The 27,894-nt window shown below is 39.0% G+C and overlaps 1 protein-coding gene across 1 annotated transcript; it reads right to left on the bottom strand.

Moving 5' to 3' along the window:
* Nucleotides 1-27,552, bottom strand: VIRMA (vir like m6A methyltransferase associated). The gene is made up of 24 exons (XM_027730930.2): nucleotides 27,474-27,552; nucleotides 24,847-24,962; nucleotides 23,882-23,968; nucleotides 23,435-23,483; nucleotides 22,789-22,957; nucleotides 21,802-21,924; nucleotides 20,308-20,607; nucleotides 18,477-19,629; nucleotides 16,989-17,480; nucleotides 16,118-16,272; nucleotides 14,045-14,127; nucleotides 13,486-13,579; nucleotides 12,806-13,350; nucleotides 12,007-12,242; nucleotides 11,038-11,284; nucleotides 9,276-9,493; nucleotides 7,945-8,077; nucleotides 7,202-7,354; nucleotides 5,701-5,861; nucleotides 5,356-5,452; nucleotides 4,114-4,280; nucleotides 3,623-3,954; nucleotides 2,674-2,817; nucleotides 1-2,221 (listed from the first exon to the last, which is right to left on the bottom strand). Exons 1-24 carry the CDS (start codon nucleotides 27,534-27,536, stop codon nucleotides 2,064-2,066), a joined length of 5,475 nt encoding a protein of 1,824 aa, XP_027586731.1. The 5' UTR covers nucleotides 27,537-27,552; the 3' UTR covers nucleotides 1-2,063.
* Between the last annotated feature and the right edge of the window lie 342 nt (nucleotides 27,553-27,894).

Genomic DNA, 27,894 nt, shown 5'->3' on the forward strand with positions numbered 1-27,894 from the left:
TCAATTTAACCAACCCTTTATTTCCTCCTAGTTTGAAAATTACTAATGACATGCCATAGATTTTAAACTTTGAAGAACCAGTACTGAATATTTACATATTTATTCCATGCTTGACACTTTTCTTTACTTTTCAGTTCAAATTCCCTGACAGAAACCAAATGATTCATATCCCTGCTAGTTTCCAAAACAGTAAAATTTCTAAAAAAATAAAACACATGATCTAAAGGAGTGAGTCAGCTTTAAAAATATTTATGCAGTGCTCCTTAAAAAAATAGCATTAATAACAGTAATGCCTGTGAGAGCTCCACCATTTTAGTCATTACAATTATCAGTAAAATTACATCTTCCTATCATTTTACTATTTGGCTTCCAATCCAAATCTGTTCATGTTATTTTAAATAATGTTAAACCCTTTATGAACTCATACTGTTCCCTTCAGGTGCACCCAGTCAACTCAGGGAAATTTCCCACTTTCATAGGTTATGTCAATCACCTCCCAGGCAGTGGGACACTCCCTCAGAGTCTCCACACAGAGAAAGTACAGATAATAGGGGTCTTCGTGGTTCAAATAAAAACCTACTTAACTTATCCAGGCAGTATAAAGCTAAAAAAAAAAAAAAAAAAAAAAAAATCAATTTAGCATATTACCATACTTTAGAACCACTTAAAATAGGGTGTTAAAGTTTATGAGTCTAGGCAGATGAGCTGTCTAAAGTTAAGTCAAAATTACGTAAAACAAGACCATTACAACTGGGCCTTATTTAAGTAGACTAAGACCCCTTTATACCACTTCTGTAATGTCAAGAGACCAAAGCATAAGTGAAAAATCAAGCTCAGCTAAGTCTAACAGCGGAGCTCATTTGCAAAGACTACATATGGCCTTTAGACAAGGCTACCACACCTCATCCCATCCAAAAATGCAATAAATGGCTACTGAGAATCTGTTAATTCTATGAGACCCATGGAGCCCAAAGGAATGCAAACTTGTAAAACAAACATGTAAACCTTATTTCAGTCACTGAATTCAATATGAAAATAAATTCAGAATTGACTCTAGTGGTGACATTTCTTTATTAATTCCTACTCTTCAAAGTTTTTCTTTTTGCACTGTATCTCAGTCTAATTGCAGAAACAACAGTCCAAACCAGCTCTTCAAGGGGAAGGTTCAGCATCACTGCCTCACTGTGTGGTTGCTCAGTGTATACACCTGTGTCTCTGCCTTCTCCTCCACTATGTAAGTCAGAGGAGAGGCAGGTAACAAATTAACTCCAGGCCTTTAAGGGTACAGGTATCTTGATTTTTAACTGCAAAGTATATGCTGCTTTCCAATGAAATAACACTTGTGCTCCTAATGCAAGAGCCGGAGTTGTAAAGTAAGTGCTGGAATGTTGTCTTGTGCTCCCTGAAGTCAGTGACAGATTTTAATCTAGTTTTACCTGGTGTGGGACCTTAAGTTTCTAATCACATTACTCAAGATGTACAACAAAACCTACATAAATTACATTTACATTTGTATTCTTTCACTGATAATTCATTTCAGTCAATCTTCTATCATCTGCTACTTCACCTGCTGTCAGATGGACCTCATTCATTAATAACTCAGGCTGGCTAAACAAAAACAAAGGAAGAAAAGGGCTAATGGCTCTAAACCTTAGAGAAAAAAACTAAAATTGTCTTACATATATATTTTTTTAATTTTCTTGCAGTAATAAGTCACACACAAAACACCTGTACCTTTCTTTTGGCACAATGAATATTTTAGAAGTCCTTCAAGTCTCAACTCAAAAGAGCTGCTTTACTGAGTATTGTCTACTGAAATCCACAAAAAAATTGAAACATTCTTCCAAAGGCAACAAAAAAATTTACAATTGTACACAAAAAGTCTTGAATTTTATTGAAATTTCAAGTCTTGTATCAAACAAAAGCTTTTTCTTCAGACAAAAATATTCTCTTGGTGTCCTCCAGATACCAGAAACTCTGAATTGGTCCTTTAGTGACACTGCTTTCTTTGTCATCTTCACAGAAGTCCACAAGGTTGGGTTGTTCCACCATTAGGTCTCATTTTATCGTGTGAAGGAACGTACATGACGACCTCTTCCACTGCCTCCACTAACAAACTTTCCTCTTGAGCCACCACTGCTACTACTATTAGCACTTGTCCAAGACGGTCCAATTCCTCCGCGGCCTCTGGAAGCACGATCGCGAGGACTCGGTCGGTAGCCTTAAAGCAAAGAAAAGTATACTCAGTTGGAAAAAAAAAAAAAAAAGCCCTAGGCGAAGAAGCTGCTGCGAAAGTGTAAGGAACAAAAACGAGATGAGATACAAACAGCGTCTGTTTCCTCCTTTTAACTTTCACCTTTCTCTTAGGCAAGCATTTCTGCTTGAGTTGCGCTATAATTACCATGTAGGTACGAAGACAACCGAATGGCAAAAATCTGAACGCACAATTAGGTTCTGCAATCAAGTGTTCAATTCAGCAAGTTTTATGGGTTACAGGGCAGGTCGTACGACAGCACGTATTTGACACAGTCTCAGTGACAACTGTTCATATATGCTTAAAACATTTGCTGAATTTCAAGGTGTCTGCAGCATCCTTGCATGGTTTCATTTGTAAAGCAAAAATGAAATTCAAGGAATTCTCTATAGTTCGATGCCCATATGAATACCATGTACCTGCTGAACTTAATGGTCTCAGTGGTGGCAGTGGACCCCTGTTAAAATTGCTTTGACCACCTCTACTGTCATTGTAGGTTCCCCTGGGCGTACTCTGTGCACTCCAACTTGAGCCTCGAGTGCCTTCACGACGACTGTAATTTCCTAGATAAGAGAGAAAAACCCACACATTGTTGAGCAAACATCACTGGTTGTGTTTTTTTCCATTTCAATCTTCACAATACTCAAGTTGGCAACATAATATTTACATAATTCAGATAGATAAGGTTACTCTGCATTAACATACCCTCAAGTATTCTAACTCAAAGTCTACAAGTTACTGTATTCTACACAAAATAGGGGGAAAATATCTATTTACCAGGCAAGAACTCAAGCTTAAAAGACATTATCCAGTGTATTAAGAGAGACTCCTATACTTTCAGGTTTTGTGATAAAGTAAATCCTACTATTTATAACTTTATAAATGGAAGTATTTTCTGCTTCTATTTTGCAAGGACTTGCCCTAATTATAGGATGGAAAGGAAAGGAATGCAACCTTTTCTCTATATGAAAGAAACTTAAATACTGTAGCTAGTATCTGCAGGTCCACTGGAAATTGCATCTTATTCTTGTCAGGAACTTCTATTCTTTTATTCCAAAGCCTCATTTAAACCCAGAGATGTACTGTCGTGCTTGATTTCAGGAACTACAATGTCAAAAAAGGCAGAGAAGCACTCCAACAGTTGCTAAAACAGCTGACTCCTTTTGTAAAAGAGAGGGAGAGACAGCCATCATAGGAATTCACAGCCTTGTTTCAATTCCACAGAATTCGAGAGAACCTTTTCTGGAGCCAAACAACTTATTTCAACACTGATTCAGGAACATCTCACACCAGGGACAATTCACTGCTCAGAAATTGGGTTAGTATTACTGAGGCATTTACTCCAGTTCTAACATGGAACCAACATACCTTTAGAAGCAGGTGGTGTAAAGAACCTGTTTTGACTGTGAAAAGCTCCTCGTCCTCCTCGATTCCCTGAGAACCCACCACGTGAAGAAATCTTCTGTGACACCTTTGGTGGCCTTTTGGCTGGTGGTATCCCATCTGGAGCAACCACTTCTTTGCTTTCTGCAGCAACAAAATCATCCACGTGCATGGAGGGTGGCCTGCTTGTATTCTGTTTCCTCTGACGGAAGATATCATGCGGCCGAATTCCTTGTCCAAATCCTCCCCTGCCTCTTCCTCTTGGTGGTGGCACAACATGAGCTCTCTTTGCAGGCTCTATGTACTCAGATTTCCCACTGTCACAACAAACCATGATTTATTTAGTTAATGTAAAACTGTATTCATACTGAAGGTCAGGCATTCTCCACATTGGAGATGCAATCTGAAAGGTATTTAACACTTTTAGAACACAAATCAGTGCTGAACACAGTGTTAACTCATTAAACTCATGTTACCTTGAAGTTATGAAGGTCTCATGCTTGTGCTTGCCGAGCTTGAACCCTTTTGTGGTTTTTGTGCGTCCAGGAGATGATGGTTCTGACAAAAATGATCTCTCCAATTCAGCTTGCAAGTCAAAGTCACTGCAGCCCTTCTCTGACAGTTCAATTAAGTCAACTTTTACCTGCAATGACACAATTGAGTTTTATCACAACAGTCATTACTAGCACCTCTGAAGAAGAAAACATGCTGCACAGGGAGAGAGGATATTCAACTTGGGCCCTTCTGGAGCAAAAAAGCTCCACCCTCTACCTTTTAATGCTGTAGTGTGGCTCAAAACAAAGAGCAGCAGTAATAAAAAATAAAAGCAGCAGAGCTGCAGCAAAATTCTCCTGATAGTTCTGATTCTCAGCAAAGTGAGTGGCATAGCTCTTAAATAGAAACATCTGTCTTGTCACTAAATGACTTATAGTGAGGCAACTCTCTTGCTTAAGCTACAGCCCTGTAATTTATTAATGCCACTTTTATATATGAATCAACAGTTTTGATTTTGCTTAAGCAATTAAAACACAAGTATCTTTGCATGTAAATTAAGGAAGAGTAAAACTAAAAACAAGTGAAGGCAATGAAGTCGACAGAAATGGATAATTTCTCACTTAAGAAATTATGACAGTGCCAGTTGCTTAATTCCAGGAAAAAAAAAAAGGGGGATGCTACTGTATGTTTTTCACAATTAGCTTTACAATTTAGATTATAAAAAAAAAGTTTCAAGTACTGTGAAAAGTTTTTGTGCAAGTAGTTTCATTTACTACTGCCATTTTCTCACTTCTGTTACATTAGAGCAAATATTTAAAAAAAAATATAAAAAGTGTAGCTATCAGGCTCTGTGCATATTTCTGGAATGACAGAAGATAAGCAAGGAGAAGGAAATAAACCACATTTTTTTTCTACTTTTAACACCAATTGCAGAAAAGGCCCATCAGCAATGAAAAAGCAGGTTGGGAGTGACACAACTGTTTCTCTAAAGAAGATGATTTCTGCACTAGAGCACTGCAAGAGGTCCCAATTTTGTGCCTGCTTCCAGATGAATCTGAAGGCATTTGATAGCCCCTTTAACAAATGCCAATCCCTCTATCTGGGTCAATTTAGAAGGGTGAGCTCAGGAAAACAAACCACTTGGCCATGACTTTCTGAAGCTACTGGTTCAGATTAACCCTTGTTTTTAAATCCACTTCAGTTACGGTAATGAAGCCTTTTACCATATCCAGATCAGTGTCTATTTCTTCAGCCTGAAAGGGTGAGAACCACATCGACTTCAGCTGGTCATCCATCACATCTGCCAAGACATAGGTAGTCCTGCAACAAAACAATACCAAATGTCTGTTTGGATGTGAACTACAACCGACTGCAAGCACACGCAGCACTACAGAACCCAGGGTGAATGTTGCTGCCTTATCCTTGATACTTGCATGACATTAAATACACTGGGACTCGCAGGCAGTAGTGACAATGGTGATGTTTAGATTCTGTTATACTCATGCATAAATTACTGCATTTTCTTTAGTAAATCACAGGTAGAATGCTCCCACGTGTAATAATTTTACCTGTTGTTAAACAAATTCTGAAGAGAGTCTGGTGCAGAAAGAATAGGCTCTACATCTTGGTCACTCAGTGGACAAGAATCACCCGCTGATTCCAACATCTGCCTCACTCCAACAATGTTGTCCAGTAAGGATTCGAGGCCATCATCTTCCTTAGAACGATCCTGTGTCAAAACAGGACAAGTCAGAACTTTTTCCGCTCCTCAGAGAAGAATATATGCTTTGGTTAATTATAAAAAAAAAGGGGGAGGGTACTATACAAAACAGACTCTCCAGCCACAAATAGGGAATCTAAGAAACCTGAATACACAAACAAGAGCAGAGAGCTCCTCAGTGTGGTATAAAACAAGCCATGTCATCACATGCATGTTCTAGTTTTCATTCCCAATTGATGCAATATCCTCCCTAACAGTCCCAAGGAAGACATTGCCCCAAGTTTTATTTAAGAATCTCTCTGCAAGAGCATTCCAAAGTTCTAAGTGCCTGCTATTTCTCGTTCAGAACAGTTGCAGCTTTTAATCTCTTACCACAGATGTAGGCAGCCAGGGAAGGGACAGAAAGGAATATAGCACTGGAAAGGCATTTGTGACCAACAGGCTGTGGAGCAGCTGTTTCATGGATTCTTCTAAATTAGTCATCTGCTGCATGGCTGCCATCAGTTACATAGGATTAGATTTGAATGTTAAAGTTCGCAATTAGAATCGCAGAAGAGTTGGATGCACTGAATTCTGCACATCCTCTAGTCCAATCCCCTCCACACACACTTGAAGCAGGACTATCATCAAAGCCAGATCTGGTCAGCCATAACTTCATCCAGCCACATCTGAAAAAAGCTCCCAAGGCATGGGATTATCCTGCTCTCACTGCAGACCTTTGCATTTTTCCTAATGAAGCACACAAGCTTTCTGCTAAATAAATCCTAAAAAGTTTACTGAAGTCTCTCTGGATTGAGGCTTTGCTGTTTGTCATATTAGTCACTCCCCCAGCTTACTGTCATCTACAACTTCACTGAAGATGTGTCCATTGTTCAGGTCTCTAATAAAAACATCCACCAGTATGACACCCCCAGTATTAACTCCGCTTGTTACCAGTCATCAGTAACATCGAGCCGCACTAAGCAGTGGTTCATGTTGCTTATTACATTAACAATCTGCTTCCCTACTACCCAACGCTCTGTTGTATTCCTTCCTTTGCTGCTTTCCATGACACAGTTACCTGCCTACGCTCTTAATGTGTGCAGATACTCTCAGCACAAGGGACCCCAAACCTACCTGAAATGTCTTGCCATTACCACACTACAAACAATAAAGTCAGAATCCATCCTGCATCGGAACAGGTGGGTTTGGATATCAGTATTAAAACAATGGGAACAGCAAGTACCAATTCTGCAAGGTATGCCAAGAATTCTGCATCCTTCTCACTAAGAAGGTATAGTTTATATTGTTTTCAAAACACTTTCAGATACAAGACCTCAACATCAACTTGGTTATTTAAATTCTTGTACCATAACATGTTTCTCCAGATCAAGCAGCAGGTTCTCTGGGGTTTCTTCTTTGTTCTGCAGTAGATGCTTTAACTCTGCAGTAGTTAGACCCAGCGTTCTGCCTGGATGGGATCCATCTGTTTCCATAAGGCTTCCGTCATCTCCACAGCATCCCTGAAATATTTGACAATTGGGAAATATGTACACATAACTGTTCATTATACTTCTGGACTGCAAACCCCTTAAATTCAAACCTGCATTAGAGCAAGTTTGGCAAAACAAGAGTTCTCTCTTGATCTAAAAACATATTATGTAAATTATTTTAACACAAGACACTTCGATAGGCAAGTTTAGATGCAGCACCAAGATGAATGCAATGCTTTCCTACATAAGCTGAGGTTTGTATCACAGAACTAACAAATATCTTTCTAGTCTTTTCTTTACTGCACAACAATACAGCAACTCTCTAACAGGATTCTGTTAATCTAAAACCTGGACACTACAGCATGCTATTCACTTAGGAAATCAATATGGATCAATATGCCTTTCTTCCTACTGAAAAAAACCACTTACTAAACATTTATTCTGCCCAGCTTTCACAGATTTCACTAAAAACTAAAGATGGCACCAACACTACTGATGGGAAAGGTTTACACAGCAATCTCCATAGTCAACTGCTTTCTGAAATAATTGTTCCTGAACGTGCCTCAGACTGCACATTTCAGAGAAATGCAGCTGAATGTAAGTATTCAATACATACTCACCAGAGTATCAGAGTTCAGAATCTGCCGCATAAAATCCAAAAATGAAGACGCCAGTTCACCTGTGTCTTTGCTAAAACTAGTTATTACTCGCTTTAATACAGTGTACAGAGCACTACTGTGTTTTCTTAGAGAGCTGTTTTAAAAACAAAAAGAGAGAAAATATTTTATTAGTGCATACATTGTGACCGTACCACTTTAACTTGTTATAAGAAAACCACATATATGCAAAGTAAATCTGGTAGATTTTCAATTATCAAGTTGAGCTTTGATTACAAACCTGGAGCTTCACTATTTTCTCTGTACAAGACTGTTCTTTTCACCAGTGCTGTCTGCAGATATTTCAGACCACCATACAACTATATGTACTAGCTCCAAAACCTGCAGGAAATTACATTTTCGTCTTTGGCAGAAAAGGGACAGAAGTACAGAAATATTTGCTTGCACAAGGGCCTGAAGTATAAAGCAGGATCATGCTTGCTGTTACAATTTCACTGCATCCCATGATGCCTAACTGCAGAAAACAAACTGCAAAGGCAACATCAACACAGAAATAGCAAGGCTGTGCACCGAAGCTGACGGTTGGATATATGGGATCGTAGAAATAGCATAACTGGCTCACTTTTCATTTACGGTTGTACAGCTTCTTGCAGTCTAACAGCACTACTTAAAAGAGTGCTTTGAACACCTTTTTATTGACAAGGCTCCTTTTTCTCTTTGTGAACCTCATAACTCTCTTGCCTCTGCACCTCACCTTCAGCAGACAGAAACAGGTCCAAATACAGGACAAGGAATTAGGTGTCACAACAACACAATACTGTCCAATGCATGTATATATTCTGTTAGTGGAGTCAACAAAAATAGTATGGGGAAAAAAATCCTCATTTCAAAAGCCTTAATTGCCTGGAGGTCAGAATACTCAGGGGAGGTGCAAACTGAATCCTCTCAAAAAAGAGGGAATTACAGACAGCTCTCCACTGTCCCAGTCGAGAGCTGTAATTACTGGGTTTCTCAAAAGGGAAGGACATGAGCACTATACCTCATTCTAATCCTTCAGCCTTGGAGTAGGAAATGAGTGTACAAATTGTTTTTCAGTGCTTTGTTTATTTCTTGAAAGAAAGTGCTCCTGTGTGCATACTGCAGAAATGATTCAGAGGTAAAATCTCAAGTGAAGGAGACCAAAATACTGACTAAAACACTGAAGGCCCCAAGGAGAAACAGAAGTTTAGGTGCCTTATCCTCAATATTTTCTATAAATTGGGTAGGAAATGATTTCACACTGTAGAATTTTTTAAACAACTTCAAGCTGCTGGTGATATCATAAAATACCATACCTCTTTAAGTGATAGAAGCCATAGTCATGCTCCGTAAGGAACATCATTGTTCGGATACACGTCAGCAGACAATTGTAACTGCTTTCAGAATTAGTTAATGTTTCCATCAGAGAGTCACAAATTAAGGGCATCAGATCTTTGCTTGGTAAGGAGTTGGAAAGCTGCTCTGATTCAGACACAGAGCCTTCTGATGAACTTGGTAAAATCAGTGCAATATCCTAAAAGAATGATTATTACAAACATAGTAAAAATGCATTCTGTATACCAGCAGTAACTAGAAACCACACAGTAAGTCAGAAGCACTAGTTTCTTTTGCTATCTCTTTATCATCTTATTCCTGTATCTCAGTTATTATTGACCACTAAAATATTAATCTATTAACCAAATCCTTTTTATTTGGTTCTGCTAAGGATTACAAACCATTATTTATTTTAAAAAACATAAAAGCTTCAAAGTGTGAAATATGATGGCATAGCCACAACTAAAAACCAAACAGTCGTTGAGTAACATACAAATTTTCTTGCCTAAGTAGTCAAAATGTCCCTTAACCTCAAAACACTAATCAGATTTCCATGAGTGGCTGAGGTCCCTTGGCTGGTTCAGCCTGGAGAAGAGAAGGCTGAGGGGTCACCTCACTGCAGACTACAAGTGACTTGGGGGGACGGGGAGGGGCAGGTGCTCTCCTCCCTCTGGTGACCAGCGACAGGACACAAGGAAATGGAATGAAGCTGCATCAGGGGAAGTTCAGGTTGGACACTAAGAAAAGGTTCTTCACTGAGAGGTTGGTTGGTTGGTCACCAGAACAGGCTCCTCAGGGAAGTGATCACGGCATCAATCCTGTCAGAGTTCAGAGAACATCTGGATGACAATCTTAGTCACATGGTTTAGATAGTCCTGCAAGGAGCAGAGAGTTGGACTTGATGATCCTTATGGGTCCATTCCAATTTGGGATATTCTATGACTCTGTGGTTCCATGAAAACTCAGAGGCTGCAGACACCACCCAGGAAGTTTAAGGTCTACTGTCACCTCCACATTTTACATTAAATAAAACAAGATTGATTTTCAAATGAATTTGCATGGGCAGAGAGACCTAGTTTATATGCAAATGGCTGATTACTGACCAACAATGCCCAAATGTCTTTCATGTAAGTGGGTAAGCACTAAATCAAATACATGCACTAGTAGGACAAATAATGACATGCCAATCTATATACACAATAATGAGAAACTAACAGGGCTAGTCTACGAATCAATTTTCAGGTAACATCTCTTACCTTGCTCTAGTAATTTGCACCTTTTTTAGTGGAGGACTTTTACAGTAACAGCATAGCTTATATATCTTTATATTTGGAATATATTTTCAAGAGGTTTCAGTTAGACAACTCAGAGATATGTATTTATTTAGGTAAGAGGTGAATAGTGACAACTCAAGTTTTGTCAGTGGCCCACAAGGAGAAATGACATCCCTCTCTCAGCTGAGGGGACAGGCAATTTTTGTGCCATTGAGTTTCTGGTCTCTAATGAGCTACCAAAACAGTGCACATAATGCAGAAGATATCTCATGAAATAAAAGTATTTACATTCAAGAGCAACAAGACAAGTCTGCCAAAGCAGTCAACCGTGCAAGTTTTTAATTTCTGTGTTTTAACAACGTTGATTTTTTTTCCCTTTTGGAAAAAAAGCAACCACTTAAGAAATAATCTCATTTACTTTGTCTCCTACAATTAAAAATACACATTATGCATTAAATATAGAAAATACCTGATCACAGAGGGACTGCAGAAGGGAAGTTACATATTCAGCGCACTGCTGATGAGTGACATTGTCTCCAGCCGATCGCATCAAAGCCAAGAGCTCCTGGAAAACCTCTACATACTTTTCATCTCCTTTAGTAGTTCCATTGATAAGATGCAAAATAGCTGATTTACAAGCTTTATGTGAAGCCAGGGCATCCAATAAAGCAAGCAATCGAGTGGTCTGTCCAGTGTACTGTTTCTCTTCTGAGTTGCTGAAAGGATACCAATGCACCATGAAAAAGTTGTTTTAAAGTGATCTCAAAAACTCAGAAACAAGTCATATTTCTGCATTTTAGAAAAAACCCGCCTAGTTTACGTACGTAACTTACAGTTTCATTCACTCTTTGAAAACTGCTCAACTTTCACTAGAGAACTTCTGGTTGTATCATAAATTAACTAATCTACTATGCATTTAACACACTATAGGGCATCTAATCATATACACATAAATATGCTTTTATAGAAACAGTATCTATGTGGATAAATATGCTTTTAAAGAAGCAGTACTCATTGTTTCAAAACCCTCTGAACTGGTAGTGTTCAACTTCCTCCATCTTACAAACATCTACATATATGTAATCCCAGTATGCAAACTTTACTGGACTACTTTTCTTATTAATGCGAGATAGATCCTTAAAACCACAGGCAAGATAAGGCTTTGCAGGGACAGCCTGAAAAAAATCTTCCTAAAATACTTACCATAAACATACAACATGAAACTGTCTACGTCAAAACTTAAAGGTATGAGCTGGTTCCTTGGCAACATTGAGCATTATCAGGACACAGTATATAGCAATGGACTGAGAATTCACTCAGACCATGATGAATAAATAATATTTCTGAAAGTATTTTCCTCGTGCTAAATCTACTGCACAGAACCAAGGTGAATTTAACAGTTCATTAAAGAAGTCTTTGCAACAGAAAACAAAGATACCTTTGCAGGTCTTCTACAATCAGATCCAATACAGTCCTCATGATGAGAAGAGCAGTAGGTGAAGCCAAGTCACACAGCTGGACACAAATACGTCTCAACATGTGCTGAATAGGTTGGCAGGACGAACCGGAGAAGGATCGAACGATCTCTTGTATCAGCTTGGCCTGCACGTGGAGGTGCATACTCCACAGCTTCCTGGTGTTCAGTGCCACTGCAATGTCATGTGCTTCAATTACCTGCAGGAACAGAAAGACAGGAGGGTTTTCCTTCCAACTTTTATCATAAAACCTGAATTCTACCACAAGATATTAACAAAGACCAAGTACTGTCCTCATCAAAACCATGGAATGCCATTTTCATTATTACAACCAAATTACAGGGCACAATTCCGGCAAATTAGGTATTCCTTCAGGAGCATTATGCTCTTATGCTCACTTATAGATCACAAATTCAAGATCTATGACAATAGAAAGGGGAGCCTTAATACACCAAGAGTTTGGCATTCAGGGTTAAATTCAAAGGCTTCATAAACAATCATTTAAGTAACAGAATGGGAGTCTAGATAATCTCCCAAGGAATGAAAGAATAATGTATGACTGTTAATTCAAGAAAAATGCTCCGACTAATATCAATTTTGTTTCTGCCGAAAAAGACCAATCTACAAACAATCTATATGAACACAAATGCTTTACAACTTTAATTCATCCTTTCACACATCTGTTTTTTCCACAACTATGAAAATGGTCTAAGGTTATACATACAAAAAATTCTTTAAAAACTAAATAAATCTAAGTTTTACCTGAGTAGTCTGCATGGGCAGTGGAAGAGGCAGCAATTCTGAAAGCAGTATAAGTCCAGAGAAAAAGCCTTCAGGAATTCTCAAAATGGAAGAGAGAACTTCCTTCAGCATTAAGGACCAAGTATTGTTCGCCAAAGTTTCTTCAGAAATGGTAAGTTTTTCATTAACACCTTGAGTAAAAGTCAGTAAGATATCAACAATGTCATTCTGAATCTTTTGCTCATCGCTATCTAAGCGGCCTGAGAGAGGAATAGAGCAGAGGAGCATGTGTAAAGAAACAAGTGCTGCTGGAACACGCATGTCTTTGAATTCAAAAGATCCACCCCTCAGGAGTTCTGTTAGCATTGTTTTAAGGAGAGTAAGGGTACAGCGGGCCATAGAAATAGTAGTAACTCTGTGGAGTGTGGTGCCCATGTTGACATGGAGTCGCCAAGGCTGAATAAGTATGCTGTTCAGCTTCTGTAATACCCGGATAAAGGTGTCCATTCCCTCGGAAGAAAAGAGCTGAATAACTGCAAGATTCCATTTAAGGTCTTTCTGTTGACCTGTACAGAAAACAAATAACATTTCTGTATGTCTAATTTCTCCTGGGCAACCACAGTTACACTTTACGCACATTTAAGTAGAAGACTCCAAAAACTACAGCTTGTACTTTAACCAGTATATCTGTTAACCATTACCTTCTACCAGAGGCGGTGGACATGCAATATGACAAAGAACACGAAGTGCAGTAGGAAGACCAACTCCATCTGGGGTCATCAAACTGTCAATATTCTTTTAGGGGAATATTAAAAAAAACAAAAAAAGGAAAGAAACTATATTACAAGGAAGGACTTTATGAGTACATCACTAGCTTAGTATTCAAATTCAATATTTAGTTACTGTAAGCATGTCACAGAATTTAAGTGCAATCATCCCACTCTTTGGGAAGCAGCCACAAATAAGGCAGAAGCAAAAAGAGGAGGGTCAACATTTGCATTGTGGTTTTATGGGAAGCAAAAAGATTTAAATAATTGGATCTTTGCATCATATATTTACATTAGATTTTGTTTCAATTAATGTAATAGTGCAAGACCCAGCCTAGATCAGAAGTTTTAATTAAAACATCTGGTTTGGATAACTGTATACATTTTTAAATATCAGACATTAATACATATCTAGGACAAAATATCAAATTACAAAAGGTCCAAGTTTATAGGGCCCAACTAAAAGATAGCATTTTATCTGTATTTTACTAACCTGTTTGATATATTCAATAAGATTTGGAATACAATTTATTTCAAATCTAAGATTTTTCAAAGGTTCAAGCCATTTGCTGAGCTCTGAGAGAAAAAAAAAGACTTAAGTCAGTGAATTTATGAACATAAAACCTTTTTCAATCAAAATGTACGTAATTTACACAATAGGTACTAAGGCCAAGTCTGAAATTTGTGAGGCATATAGTGCAGCTGTAGCCAGCTAAAAAGCATCAAAAAATAAGACTTCAGAACAAGCAGTATATGTCATGTCCACAGACAAAATTACTCAAGTCAACCCTAACACTCAATTTTCATCTCATTAACTGTATTATTTGTAATTAAACATACTTTATAAAAGACACTAAGGGTCACTGTCAGCCAAAAAAAAAAAAAAGAGGCCATCGAGAGCAAGAACCAAAACATTCTTCTTGATGTACAGAATAGCTTATCTTAAACTGAGTACAAAACTTCTATTAAATACCCAAATGGAGCCAATCTCTGCACCAGTAACCTTCACGCTGGAAATCCTTATAGATTAACAGTCTCTCTCTTAGTCCAGAATCACCTGAAAGTCACAGGTTTTTGTGACAAGAGATTTAAAATCCATTGTTCCTAAAAACATTTAAAAGAACACGAAGGTTCAAAGATCGAGTGGATATGAGTTGACAACCACTCTACGACTGATTTCATGATTTAGTTTAATAAACTAGCCCCACTTCTCATGAAACTGTCTGATGATTGGGCGAGGAGCAAAGAAATAAAAGCATGGCAGAGAAGAGAATTAAACTAAAACTTTGAAGTATTCTGATTTCTTTCAGTGCATTTAAGTTTCGGAAGAAATTATTGTTATGTCTACATGTGTCAAGTAGGCAGTGCAGAGCACAACTCCAGATGTCGGTTTCAATGTTCATGTGCCAAAATAATCCCCAGCAGGATTTTTCCGAGTGACCCGGGACTGATCAGTGAGACAACACAAGCCAAGAACACAAGAAGACACAGCTTGGAGGACAAAAGATTTAGTAACAGGGTAACATGGACTATTCCATGCCAGTTGGCCTTGGTGACAGAAAACAGTCCCAGGATTATTCGTTAGTTAAGATCCTACAAGACTACATCTCTGTCCTGGTTCTGGCTGGGATAGAGCTCTTTTTTTCTTCTTAGTAGCTGGTACAGTGCTGTGTTTTGGAATCGGCATGAGAACATTGTTGATAACACACTGATGTTTTGGATGTTGCTAAGTAGTGCTTACCCTAGGTCAAGGACTTCCAAGTGTCTCACGCTCTGCCAGTGAGGATCTGCACAAGAAGCTGGGAGGGAGCACGGCAAGAACAGTTGACCCAAACTGGCCAAAGGGGTATTCCATACCACAGGATGTTATGTTCAGTATGAAAACTGGAGGGGGTTGGCTGCATGGGGCCAACCACTGCTTGGGGATAGGCTGGACATTGTTCAGCAGGTGGTGAGCAATTGCATTGTGCATCACTTGTTTTCTTGGGTTTTCTCTTTTTCTTTCCTTTTTGTTACAATTATTATTATTATCATCATTAATATTATTATTATTATTATATTTTACTTTATTTCAATTATTAAACTGTTCTAGTCTCAACTCACGAGTTTTATTGTTTTTCCCCAATTCTCCTCCCCACCCCACCAGGGGAGGGTGAGGGAGTGAGCAAACGGCTGTGTGGTACTTAGCTGGCAGTGGGGGTTAAACCACAACAATCATGATAGTGAACAACAAAAATAAGTCAGCTTACTGACTAGTTAGTCCACTTTTACTCTCCTATTTTCTCTCCTATTTTCAACACAGAAATAATTTCAAACTTCCTGTAATTATCCAAAATTCACGGTAGTTAGCACTGCTTGAGAAATAATTTAACTATAAATAATTTGCTATTTAACTCTCATTAACAGAAAAAAATTACACATTATCTCAGTGACTCAACTAATCAGATCCAGCTGGAAAAGGAATTTCATTATCCAACCCAGACGACTGTGAAGCACCAATTATCCACACATAAAAGGTTTCTTCTATACATTCAAACAATTCAGTTGATAATGACACATACCGTACCTTGCAATTTGGTGTTATTTTCGTCTGCTTTACAAAGCTTCAGCAAAGGCGCTGAGTGCTGTTCCAACATTTGGACATCACTGGAAGACTGTACCACCAGCAAAACAAGGATGCAGGCATAATTATAAGCAACTGACTTCTTAGACTTTGAGTCTCTGGAACAACAATAAGGATTTTCTTTAGATCTCAGCTAATACAACTGGCTGTCAGTTAGATTTGCATTATTTGACTCCTAAAAATCTACCTACAGAACTTCTACCTTCACCAAGGATTGCCCATATACTCATCAACAAAGAGCTCCCAAACAATTTTCACCTATGCTTTTTGATAAGTGAACACTTTCTTGTACATTGACTTCATACTTATTTCAGCATCAACAAAAAATGTGAGTCACGTGGCACACAAATATTTTCCATAACTTCATCCGTTTTACAAATCTCATTTTAAATGCACTGCTACCTAAAGTAGTACAACTGCCTGTCCAAACAGTGACTGTATTTAACACTCAAAAGAACTCAAAGAAGCCCAGAGAAGTGTACAGTGTCCAGTTACCAAGTCAAATCTTTTGCTTGTTTCACAGTCAACATTTTATGCTTGAATGAAAACTACCTACTTACTGACTTCTTTCATATAACCAAAAGTCTGTCCTATATATATTACAAAAACTTTGTGGACGATCTACACAGATTTTGGGTATTAAGTACTTGATTACAAAAGACAGACTTGATTTTCTATTACATTCTTGTACTTAGATGTTGTTTTGTTTTTAAAAACATCATGATCTAAAAGAAAAATATTTTAGATTTACTGAATAATTTATAAAAGACAGATACTTTTAAAATGAAAAACTTAAAGGAAACACATGAATTACCCTAAAGCTTCTTTGGAATAGTACTCCATTAAAGTAATAAGACTTTGGAGATTTTTTTCTAGACTGAATACGTGAGCCACAGCAGATCTTCCTACAGGGTTAAAAGTGATCAAGTAAAGGTTGTGAAGTGTTCCCAGCAGATCTGAATGGTCCGTCTCCTCGCTGGCTGTGCACCGCTGGAAGTGGCAGAACAATTCTGAAATGCACTGTAACGTCTGTGTTGAATGCAGGAGCCACAGGGCAAAAGTATCCTCGTTGGCACCATCGGATTGGAGACCTTCCTCTTGATCTGGATCAGAAAACTGACAAAGTGCTCTAACCAACAAGTTCGTTGCTTCGTGTTCAGAAATAAAGAAATGAAGACCCTTCTGTGACTGCGCCAGGAAACGCAGTATATCTCGTATAGCTTGAAGCACACCTGGATGTGCACCTGTCACTGGAAGAGACAGTAGCAAAGTAATGCATTCCAAGAAATGGTGACTGTGAAGATACCTGAAAAGAAAAAAACACAAAAAAAAACCAGGAAAATAATCAGCAATATTACAATCATCTGTCAACATTACACAAAAACATTATATAAAATTACATGCCTCCTAGCTTCAGTACTTATTGCTCTGTGGACTTCGAGATATAATAACTAATTACAAAGTAGTACAAAACGTCAACCTTACAAAACGTAATTGCTATAATACTTACAAGAAATAAATCCCAAACAAAAAACCCTGAACCTTTTCTACACAAAGTAGCAAATTATATTTTATTAAATTTGCTGCATCTGAATCGTTATCAATGCCACATTAATGTGCTAAGAAATCAATCATTAGAGTGTATATAAGAGACAATTAATTTCTGAAGATTCTTTGCCTCTAGATACATTCAGCCATGACTTACAACTCTACTATCAAAGAAACCTGCTAGCATTTAGAGAAACACTTTCTAGACAGCAACTTGCTAACAGGGAAATAACTCATGGGATCTTATAAGTGGCTGAAGGCAGGTAGGCCTCAACTCCCCTGCCTGTGCTGTGAAACAGGGAGCGACGCTGACACAACTGCATGACTTCTAACTGAGGCTGACTTGTATCTTGCCACCTCAACATGCAGACAGGGATTCCCAACCTGTTTTATCCATACACATAGACAACAAAGGGAAACCACTCTAGATCTATAACAATTTTTAAATGGGACAGCAGCTAGCACAACTGGGCAGCATCTGTGAAGGCGACTCAAGTACAAACACAGCACCAGTAAGAAGGAGAGGTTAACTTCTTGTTCTTATATGCAAGCTAGGTTGATTGAAAGCCAACAGAATAACAGGTACATTAACTTATCAAACTCTCTCAGACTTTATAAGCACAATCCAGAATCCTCCAATGAAGAACAAAGTGAAACGTCTAGAAAAGTGTTAGTCAGCCAAGTCACCCCTGAAATATATCTCTACCAAGCCAAAGGAAATATGCTCTAGAAAATGAATTTGCCACTGCCATACCTAAACAGGACAGGGTAAGGATCATCCCTTTCTGGAGGGCCTGTAATGCGTGCCATGGTTGGGAAAGATTTCACAGGTGGCTGAATCATTGTATGAGGAGCAGTTTCCATCAAATGGAAGATCTCTTCAAGAAGACTAACAAGTTTTTCCATCTCTCCTTCGCTTATATTAGAGGACTCCAAAAGATGATCCATGTCCATAGGAGCCTCCACATCATTTTCATATTCTTGGTTGGTTCTTTCAAGTCCTGCCAAGTCCTGGTCCTGCTCTGGCTCCGTGTGATTAGGAAGAGGAGGTGTGTTCTCTGCTAACTGATCAACCACCTTTTTAATGTCTGACAGAATCTCGTAGAAGTGACATTTCTGGAGAATTGCAGAACCAGCTGTAACCACTCGCACAGTCTGATCTAACAATATGAGTTCCAGGAGCTTCTGATAACCACTTTTTTCATGTACATCTACGCCACCTCTCAGAAACATTTCCATTCCCTCGGTCATACTAATGACACTGTCCAAAGCTTTAAAAGCATTAAGTTTAAGGGAGGATGATACATGATCTGCAAATAACAGTTCAAACAACACATTAATAACTCCTGCCTGCAAGAGTGCTGTTATTCCTTGAGTCCCACATTCTCCTAATGATGATACCAGTTTTGTCCCAGCTTTGAGTTGTCGAACATTCAAAGCAATGGGCTGTTTGAGAGCCACCTGAAGGTTTAAAGCTTGCAGGGTCCAGTCTACTAACTGAGTAATATAGTCTTGCTTTGTGTCTTTCACCAGCAGGTAGCTCAATCCCTTTACTATTAAACTCGGAATTTCTTCTAATGCAGTGACCCACTTTGCACCCCTTTCCTCTTGATATAATTCCAGCAGTTCAGTTAATTTAACTGAGGCTTCCACTGCCCCTGAATTTTCTTTTTCTGGGTCTTGGTCTTTTATTTTACCAACTTCATTTTCAAATACAGTCTTGTAAGGGCAGCTGAAGTATAAAAGAGGTCCAAGCTCCTTTTCAAAAGGCTCATATGTCACAGGAGGCACAGATGCCAGATCCTCAGGAGTATATTCAATATCAAAGCTTGGATACTTAAATGTTTCACGTTCCAGATCAGCAATTCCATCTTCATCACTTGAAATCTGCTCATAGCCATCATCTCCTAAAAAGAAAAAGATTCAGTTAAGAATAAACATGTTTATAACTGCAGAGAATATTTTCAAAGTAATAATTTATTTATTACAAATATTACTGGCTAGAGAACAATCACACACTTACATACAAAAAGCCTTTTCTCTCCAGATATAAGTGAAAGCCCCAGCTCATAGGGTTTTTTTATGTAATTATGGAAACGTTTAAAAAAATGTATAAAGCAGAAAGTCTAACTTTACTTAAAGAATATTGTCCAATTTTCTTCTTTCGATTGCACCTATCATAAAACTTCTAACCTGAAATTTTGCACAGGCATGGACGGGGACTTTAAGTAATACAGGAAGATGACAACTGACTATTACATAACTTAATTTGGTTTTTAATTAGGAAATAATGTCTTTCACCACTTTCCTATATTTTTAAACAAAACATAACACGATTGAATGTTCGCTCTCACCCACACAAGTTGTATCCATTTTCCTCTATTTATAGAAAGGAACAAGAAGTTTTACTATAAAGGATAAATATTCATTCTCAAGGGATGTTGGAACCATAAATAAGGCAGGCAATGGTGCAACAACCAAGGAAAACATATCCAGTTCTCTTTGCACTTAATCAACATAATGGTAGTGCCATCAAAATTTGATAAACCTCTCTTTTTTCCTTAACTCTTTACAACTTCACTTACCTTCACCTTCTTCCTCCTCTTCACCCTCTTCTTCATCTTCATCTTCCTCCTCTTCCTCTTCTTCCTCATCAGCAATACTCTCTACTGTATGACCATCATCATCATCATCATCCTCTTCCTCATCCTCCTCCTCCTCAACATCCACATCATCATCATCATCTTCCCCTTCTTCTGGTTGATCTTCCTCCACTTCTCCATCATCAGAATACTGGCTTTCTTGATGAATGGATGTTCGATCAGGAGAAATGGGCTCAAAGTAATCCTCCCTATGGTCCACATCATCTTCTTTTTCCCCAACCACTAGAAATACATACAATTTCAGAAATAAGACTACTTCTCTGAAATCTAATGATAAAGAACCTTCAAGATCATCAAGTCCAACCAATTAATTCAGCACTGCCAAGTCCACAACTAAACCTTGTCCCTAAGTGCCTTCAGGGATCATGACAGAACCACCTCCCTGGGCAGCTTGTTCCAATGCTTGACCACCCTTTCAGTGAAGAAATTTTTTCCAATATTCAAGCTAAACCTGCCCTGGCACAACTTGAGGCCATTTCCTCTGCTCCTGTTATTTGGGAGGAGACTGAACCTCACCTGGCTACAACGTCCTTTCACGTAGTTTACTAAACAAGAAGGTCTCCCCTGAGCCTCCTCCTCTCCAGGTTAAACAACCCCAGCTCTCTCAGCCATTCCTCAATAACAACTGCGCTCCAGAGCCTTCACAAGGCCCCATGGGTGGATCCCATCTGGCCCCACACACCTGGCTGACCATTCCCTCCTAGATTATGGGAGGTTCATTCTGTTCCCTGTGTCTGTCTTCCAGCTCAGGGGTTGGGTAACCAGAGAGCAACTGGTGTTCCTATTAAAGACTGAGGCAAAGACGTCATTAGGTACCTCAGACTTTTCCCCGTCCTTTGTCACTATGTATCACCCTGCATCCAATGAAGGATGGAGATTCTCCTTAGTCCCCTTTTTTTTTTGCTAATATAGTTATATGATCATTTTTATTGTCTTTTATGGCAGTAAGTATGTTTTAGAATTTTGCATTACATATAGTGGAGACACAAAAAAAGGCATCTTAAACCTTCAGGTGATTTGACTGAATAAAACCAATCACTTAGTTCAGTAAGACTATGAAGAAATACGTATAGGCTTCTTGGCACTTTTAACCTATAGAGTGACCAGAGAACTTGGCAGATGCTGCAGAAGGATGGACAAGGACAACAGAGTCAACAGAACACTTATATCAAATATGAGCAGCATGTTTAAAGAGTGTATTGATCTACAGCCAATAGCCTCCATCTACTAACTTTAAAAATAATACAATTTAACATAGCCAACAGATTTTTTTTTTCTAATCCCTTTTCTAAAACTGAATCTGTCCAGCAGGAGTATCAGCAGACAGGAAACTTGACACCAGGCAGGAACACAAAATCCTGCCTCCTCTAAAGCAGTGATGTGCAGCAAGTAAAACACAGTCTGTTTTCATTCTACCTGACACTGGCATAGGTTCATCCTCATCATCATCAGGAGGAGGAGGACCTGGAGGTGTCCTTGGTCCCCTTGGTTGTGGTCTTGGAGGACTGCCATTGAACTGGTCTTCCTTCTCTCCATCAACTGTATTTATTGTGAAAATAAAAACTTTCATTTAATGGAATCACAGGAACAGAAGCAGAAAGTTTTTTTTTCAGTGCTACTTTTGATGAGGGAACACCTTCATTGCCCAGCTCTTATTTAACCTTTATTCTGCATCTGCAGTTTTCTGAAGTCAGTTATTCAACACTACTGATTTCTTTTAATATACTACTGGTTTAAAACTTTCATGGGTAACTGCCAGTTTTGGCTTTGACACTGGTCATATTGAAATTCAACCAATAATATCTGAGTTGCCTTTAAAAAAAGAGTTTACATTTTACTCAACTGGCTTTTACAATTTCCAACTGGTTTTACTACACAGAGTATTCAAATTTTGCAGTCTAATACTCATACTTTGAACAAGATAGTTCTAATTTTAAATCTAACACCAAAATTGAAGCCAAAACTTGATCACGGATTCTATTCATGGCCATTCTAAAACCAATGCCAAGCAAACACTCTTCTGTAATGTACTTTACAAAGTCACAAAAGGAAAGTTAATCATGACTGTGAAATTTTCTTGGTATGATTTTAATACTATTCTAATAATTTTTTTGATATTTCAGTCATCTACCTTTTAATGAGTTCACAGAAATTAAAGTGCATTTTGACCATCGAAAGTAATTAGCAACAGATCAAGTAACCCACTCTCAAAATGCACTGGATGATAATATACTTAAAACCATTCAATATAAATCTAAAAGAAAATACAAAACCAAGGGACAAAGGCAAAAATGAAAGCCAGTGAAATCCCAAATGTGAAAGGATTGGTGGTTTGTTTCTCAGATGGGATACTACAACACTGATTTAAAAAAAAAAAAGTCTGTGTGTTCTCACAAGGCTCACCATGTTTTGGATTTCTTTTCAAACCAGGCTGTTGCTGGGGAGGTGGTGGCGGAGGTGGGGGTGGAGGGGGCGACTCTCTCTCATGACTTATTACCCTGTCGACTGAGCCGTATATTGCCAAGGTCAGACAGTTGTACCATCCCCTAAGAACCAACCCATCTGTGTTGACCTGTTGGGTTTTTAAAAAAAAAAAAAAAAAAAAAAAAAAAAAAAAAAAGCACTTAAAAGACAACTTAAAAAAAGTTAATTTAATATCAATGTATCGATATCTGCATAAAAGCCAGGAGGAAAATCAAACATTAAAATACCTCTTTATCCCACATTTTGAAAACTGAGAAAACTTTAAATACATCAGTCTTTGCAACAAATAGTCTTTCCCTATAAGCATTAAATTCCTTGCAATACATCTATTGCCTAGATAGATCCCTAATCTACTACAGCCTATTAATGAAAAAAAACCCCAAACAAAAACAACAACAAAAAACCACCAGAAAGACTCTAAAGTAAGGAGTATCTAACTACAAGCAGGTTTTAGAATATGGTTTTAAACAACAAATGCCTCACAGAGTGCTGATACACCACATATTTATACCTAAATGACAGATATGTAGGAAAAGAAGAGGAAGTTCAAATCAAATTGCATTACCTTTGCATTGGGTCTGAAAATAATTGAAGTGTTTTCATCATATTCAAGGCTATTAAATAAAATATACAAAGTCATTTTCTTCATTAGTATAAAGCATGCTTACAGAAATAAAACACAGCAATACTAAACACAGAAGCCAATAATAAAACAGTGACCAAATACATACTGATAAAAACAAGAGTACAAAATCACTTATTTCTACAAAATTATTTTCATTAATACATATAAGTTTAAAAACAACAAAACCTTTTCTTATTTTAAGCATGAAACCCTGTCTTCCCACACAGATTGGAGGAAAAGGGTAAGTACACAAACTAGTAAAATCCAAACCAAACATAAAAATCATGGGAGATATAGAATTTTCTACTGTGTGTTTTCTGCACCATAAAAATTCTCAGGAAGAAAATGAAGATAATGAAGACATGCACTAATCTGAAAAGAGCTTACCTCCCCAGCCGATCAAAAACAGGGGCACTTGGCTTGCTGACATTATTGAAAAACAAGTCCAGTTGAAATGAATGTGGGGATGTCTCTCTAAGAAACAGAACAAAGGTAAAAATTAGAGTAAGTGTCCTAGTTAGAACAGCTGGGACTGTTCATCCCAGTTCATCACTGGATGGGTGTAACCCAAAACTGTGTATTCTATAGCCTTCCATGCCATTTCCCAGAAACTGTTCTCAATAGACTATTTGCACCCTCTGCCCAGAGCAGCCTGACTCCTCAGGCTATAAACTAGGTGTTAAGAGGCCTTCGAGACAGGAGAATGCTCCTGTCCTCACACCCACTGTGGAACTCCCCGCCCTGAGGGAAGTGCTGGGCATTCCTGCCTGAACTGGAGGATATATAATCTTGGAGTCTTGCAACTTTTTTAACCACTTGTGGGATCCAGAGGAAGACTGCAGATCACCACTCTCAACCAGACTGCAACCACCACTCTCGACTGGACTGCAACCACCACTCTTGACCAGACTGCAACAACACTCTCACCAACAGGTTTTCCCCTCTCCTTTTACTTTGGACTCAGGGGGCCCAAAGAACACCACTCTGTTCATGCCCCAGGGTGCTGGGTTATACATTTGGGTTTTGTGGGTTAAAACCAATTGTTTGTCTGTATAATCGTACTTATTGTATTATTTTATTAAATTGTTATTCTGACTTATAATCTCTCTTTTGAGTTGAGTTCATTTCCCCTGCTGGTTTATCTTTAAACCACTACAGTAAGCAAGACTAACAAGGGAAAAAAAATCCAAAATTTTACTGTTTAAGTAATTCCCAAAAATACTTACAAGTTCAGCAAACACATAAATGCATTTTACATTTTTATATAGAAGGGTCTATTGAGATATAAAAGTTTAAAAAAAAAAATAACAGGAAGGTGTTCCTTACTCAGATATCCAGTGTCTTTCACTCACCCATAAGCCCTGTTGTCAGGCAAACTTGTGTGAGCTCTCACTCCTGGAGGAATGACACGGACTTCATTTATGTAAACCACGCACGGAAAACGAACTACGTCTATATTGGTACTTTGCTACAAAACAAAGAATAAACAAAGTTTAAGAAAGGTAAAATGCAAACAACATAATGTAGTCATAGTCTTTACTAAAAGAACCAGGGTTGCAATCTTAATAATAATAAAATTCAATTCTGTAAAATGTAAACACTATTAGACAGAAAAATGGGGTTTTTCACTTAATCTTCTGGCACTTTTCATGTATTTAACAGTATTTTTTACAGAAAATGTTACTGGTTTATTTACATAATTCACTACCTTTATTTGCAAGAATCTTTTAAACAGTAACAGGTTTTTTTCAGACAGAAGGTACATGTGGTTTAACTTTAAACACTATCAAATTTAATATTTCAAATGTAGCACTAGAAATTGTAATGACACTATAAATCTGTTTTACTAGACCTGTACAAAAATCTCATATGTTTATTTCTCCAATTTTGAAACAACATCTGAAAACCTTTTGCAAATAACATTTCTACTTCTCACACAGAAATAGCAATTACAAAGAATTCTTATGCAATCCAAAAAGATGTTTGAGCAAACTAAGAAGTAATCATAAAGTCACAGTAACCTCCCATGTAGCAGCTACCAAATAATTAATGTTGGAAGTCTTCTCTCACTAAATGAACTGTATTAGGTCTTATTCTATTGATCCATCACCTCTACCATACATGAGCTCACAAAACAGTACACACACATCAATTATTTGTCCAAGTGTTTACCAATAAAAAAAATGAATATTTAAAAAGTCAAAATGGCAGTCAAAATTTACATAACTCACCACAGCCAAAAAGCAAATGAAGCCAGGAGAAAGCAAGAAAGTACTAAGATTTTCAGAAAACTAATAAGCAATGAAATAGACACAAGTAAAGTTTTAAAAAGTTTTTAAGATGTGCTTTTGGGAACACATTGCTGCCATCTAATAAGAAAAATCTATGCATACATTTTTTAGCCCACAAATACAACACCTTGGCCTAAGGGCTGATATTAAAGCTGGATGCTGGAACTGAAGGAATCCTGCTAGGACGGGGAGCACAGATCCATTAATAGGAACCAGGCAAGTGCAGCCTGCAAGGAGTGAGGGTGGTGGGTGCCCATGGCTTTGCCTCTAAAACATGTCTGTGTGTCACGTGGGAGTCCTAGATTTCTGGAGGAAGGGCGGCTGCTGCTGGGAAGGCTTTTGTACCCAGGAGCACTGCTCAAAGTAAAGACAAATTCCTCCTTAAATGATAAGTGATTATGCCCTGACAGCCACTCATCAACATCATCGAGATGGCAAGTGAATCCAATACACTTTCTCTACAAAACATTAAAGAAAGAAAACCCTACATCAGAACTGCTCAACACTAGTAAACTGAATAGTTAAGCCAAATAATTAATTTTAATCAAAAACACACCAGTAGTTTTCAAGAACTACAAGTTCCAAGGCAAGACTCATGATCTGCTTAGCTGAAGAATTAGCATAACATAAAGAAGGCCTTTAAGGAACATGTAAAATACATTTTGTATTTTTCTTTAATAAAAATTCAGTGTGATTCAGGTTTAGAAAATGTCACTGGCAAGAATGAAAGTGCCAGAAAACCTAGTACACAATTAAAAACGTTCAACAAGTGAACATACTGTCCTGGAGAGGAACAGGAGTGGCCACCGTTTTCTACCCAGGGCAACAGCAGTGGCCAGTATTTTCTGCCTAACATTGTCTGAAATAATAGAATTAAAAATACACTTGGACCTAGCTGATCCTGACAGCTAGAAATAACTTTTTAATTGCTTTTGATTGCAGCATCAGCTCAAAATACTCCATTTTCTTCCCCTAACACCTGTCGATGAACACCGTCAAGATACTCTATGACTCTGTAGCATCTTTGTCATGTTACACTACACAATCATTTTCCCCCTAATGGTCCCTTTCTTCCTCCCTGAACAGCGAAACAGAGTGAGCCCTGGGCAAACCTGCTGCAAGACCAACAGTTTCAAGGATGCTCAGGTTCCCAATGGCCTCGAAGTGGAATATTTGCACCATCTCCCACTGCCGAAAAAAACTATAAATACTCATCTGTGCACGATGCACAGAGACTGCATAAATCCAAAAGAATATCTCACAAACAGACAAACACCTCTTCTCATCATCAACTATACAAGAGCATCAGGAACCTCACAAGTGGCCGGGTATAGCCCTGTACCCGGCTCCCTCCCTTATCGCCTTCTGCAAGCACGTTTATCCTCTTTGTTCCCCACTCGCCTCTGTTCTCCGTCACTTTTAAATCTTCGCTCCCTTCCCACCACCCTCCGTCCCGGCCGGCGGTACCTCAGGCTGCCCGGACAGCAGCTCGAACAAGGCTTCGGGTCGGGGCAGGCGAGGCGGCGGCGGCCCCTCAGCGGCCCCTGCCCTGGGGCTGCTCCTGCCCGGCCGCCGACGGGGCCCGCCCCCAGCAGGGGTTCCGAGGCCGGCGGAGGCACCGGAGCGGGCAGCAGCCGGGAAGAAGGGAGAGGGGGTGAAGGGAGCGAGGAACCCACGCCCCGTTTTACCTCCGCGCTCTGGTGCTTGAACGTGTCCAGGAACAGCAGCTCTGTGGCGGCCTCCGCCGCCATCTTGGCCGGCCAAGGGGGACGCGCATCCGGCGCGCGCTCCAGCGCTTCCGGGGCCGAGGGCGGGGCGGGGCCGGGCGCGGGTCCCGACGCCCTCAGCGCCGTGAGGGGACGCAGAGCCCGAAGGGCAGAGCTGGGGCTCTTGAGGAACTCAGCGAGTCACAGAATGAATTAGGTTGGAAAAGACCTCTGAGATCGTCGATTCCAACCTGTGACTTGCTAAAACTCGGGCCGCAGTCGGGGTTGTGAGCGGGGCGGTGCCCTCGCTCTCCACAGAGCCCCGTCCCCGCTGGGCGTCACCGCAGCCCGCGCCGAGCCTTTGCTTCTGACATTTCGGTTTCACAAGTTCGGGGCCGGCTAA

The sequence above is a fragment of the Pipra filicauda genome, unplaced genomic scaffold (assembly GCF_003945595.2).
Source record: "Pipra filicauda isolate LSUMZ 115617 unplaced genomic scaffold, ASM394559v2 scaffold157_size4220110_pilon, whole genome shotgun sequence".
Taxonomy (NCBI): domain Eukaryota; kingdom Metazoa; phylum Chordata; class Aves; order Passeriformes; family Pipridae; genus Pipra; species Pipra filicauda.

Bases quoted from the DNA above. Each gene is read 5' to 3' on its own strand.
- VIRMA (XM_027730930.2), bottom strand. From the start codon at position 27,536: ATGGCGGCGGAGGCCGCCACAGAGCTGCTGTTCCTGGACACGTTCAAG. The intron at 21,925-22,788 runs GTGAGCCTTGTG...CAATAAATACAG, and splicing joins GAAAAGAAATCCAAAACATG to TTGATGGAGAGAAGGAAGAC. The intron at 12,243-12,805 runs GTAAAACTTAGA...CTGTTCCTGCAG, and splicing joins TGCCCATGCAGACTACTCAG to GTAATTGAAGCACATGACAT.